The sequence below is a fragment of the Penaeus vannamei genome, chromosome 9, assembly GCF_042767895.1.
Source record: "Penaeus vannamei isolate JL-2024 chromosome 9, ASM4276789v1, whole genome shotgun sequence".
NCBI classification, from domain to species: domain Eukaryota; kingdom Metazoa; phylum Arthropoda; class Malacostraca; order Decapoda; family Penaeidae; genus Penaeus; species Penaeus vannamei.
The window spans coordinates 33154202-33156701 of NC_091557.1; the positions used below are offsets into that span (position 1 = coordinate 33154202).

A 2500-nucleotide genomic window follows, 5' to 3' on the forward strand; every position below is an offset into this window, starting at 1 on the left:
AAAAAAAACAAGAAGACGAAAAAAATACATGAGAAACACAATTAATAACATAAACACGAAATTCGAATCATCACCTTCGGATTAACGGTAAAAGGACGTATGATAGAGGACTTCCTGTACAGTGATACTCCAGCGGTTTGCTTGAAACCAAAATTCAGTAAACCTTCCAACAAATAGGATAAACAAAAACAATTTTCAAAAAAATCTAAATATGACATACGCCCAAATCAAAGTGAATCGCTATTAACAAAAGGTCAGGCGCACATGACCGAAAACAACGTCATGCAGCCACGTTACTACAACGACCGCCGCTTTTGAATCGAGCAGCTGTCCTTTGATGCCTATTCTGACTCAGCTTGTTAATTAATATGTGGCGCAATCCTTTTTTCATAATCATTTTCCGCGCGGATAACCCGTCCGAAAACATCCTATTGCGGTGCATGTATTTGTGAGCGCCATTTCAAAGACAGATTTAGATTCATGCTGATGGCAATGATAACGATGCTACTTATAACGACGACGACGACGACGACGATGGTGATGGTGATGGTGATGATGATGATGATGATGATGATGATGATGATGATGGTGATGGTGATGATGATGATGATGATGATGACAATAAAAAAAAAAATAACAGCAACCACAACAACAATAATAATAAAAATAATAATGATAATTCTAACAACAACACTAATAACGATAGTGATAACAATGACAATAATTAGATGGTAATGATAAATATATGAATGATAATAATAATTATTAAACATAATGATAACAGAATACAATAATAAAAATTATTAATATAATAATCAATAAGATAATAATACTAGATAATGAAAATAACAATTATATTATTGACAATGATAATAAAAGTAACAATAATAGTAATAATATTGATAATCATAATAATAAAAATAAAGTAATAATAATAACAGAATAATAACAATAATGATAATAACAATGATGTCAACAGTAATAACACCAATAATGATTATAATGATAAAGATGATAATAATGATAAAAAAGTAATTATAATAATAACAATGATGATAATAATAATGATATTGTCATTTATGAAAATAACAATACTAACAATCAGCATCAATGATAAAAGTTATAATAAAATAGTGATAGTGCTGTTGCTGATGATGATGTATATACATATATATATTTATAAATATACATATATATATATATATATATATATATATATATATATATATATATATATATATATATATATATATATATATATACATACATATGTATATACATACAGATATATATATATATATATATATATATATATATATATGTATATATATGCATATATATGTATATATATATATATATATATGTATATATATATATATATATATATATATATATATGTATGTATATATATGCATATATATGTATATATCTGTATATATATGTATATATATATATATACATATATATATATTTATATTCATATCTATATTCATATTTATACATATAAATATATATATACATATAAATATAAATATACATATACATATGAATATAAATATAAATATAAATATATATATACATATACATATACATATAAATATAAATGTAAATGTAAATGTAAATGTAAATGTATATATATATATATATATATATATATATATATATATATATATATATATATATATATATATATATATGTGTGTCTGTTCGTGTGTGTGTGTGTGTGTGTGTGTGTGTGTGTGTGTGTGTGTGTGTGTGTGTGTGTGTGTGTGTGTGTGTGTGTGTGTGTGTGTGTGTGTGTGTGTGTGTGTGTGTGTGTGTGTGTGTGTGTGTGTGTGTGTGTGGATAGATGGATATTTTTCCGCGGAAAGCATAAGCATCAACTACATATATTTTTAAATTCCCTTCAATTCCGGAAGCGCCCATTCATCCAGCCGAGGACAAGCCAAGATCACGGCTTGAAAAAAGAAAAGAAAAGGAGACGGAGAGAAAAAAAGAAAAGAACCATCCCATCAAAAACCGACTTCTTGAAGACGACGAAAAAAAAAAACGATGACGACACAAAGGAGGATTTCAAGTAAGTCTGCAAGGAAGCGCACTCCCGTTTTCTACGATGGTTTCCACTCTCACTTTTGATTTTTTTTTTGTTTTTTATATATAGATTTGTCTTTTATCTTACGTTTTCGCCTTGATCTCTTTGTAATAAATAAGTTCAACTCCTCTGAAAGAAATAACAAAAAGGATGGATGAATTTTTTTAAAGGTAAGTGATCATCAAAAGAGATGAATTATATATATGTCAAAAAAAAAACTAATTTGTTCAAACAGAAAATGTTCTGGATGCCAAAGAAATATCCTAAGTCACAAATTCAGAAAGAAAGAAGAAAGAATATTTGTGATTTTTTTTCTAATTATCTACTTTCTCTGCCGATGATAGTGAAATGTCCTGGAAAAATAATCACAGTTAAAATAGGTTGGAGAACGTGTTATTACCCAGAATA

General features: G+C 26.7%; 1 protein-coding gene across 1 annotated transcript in view; it reads right to left on the reverse strand.

The window, feature by feature from the left end:
* Ca-alpha1T (Ca[2+]-channel protein alpha[[1]] subunit T) overlaps nucleotides 1-2500 on the reverse strand; it is a 126350-nt gene that overhangs the window by 92197 nt on the left and 31653 nt on the right. Inside the window, exon 5 of the mRNA XM_070124997.1 lies at nucleotides 2180-2221. Coding sequence (XP_069981098.1) covers nucleotides 2180-2221 — 42 coding nt within the window. The remainder of the gene's footprint in view (nucleotides 1-2179; nucleotides 2222-2500) is intronic.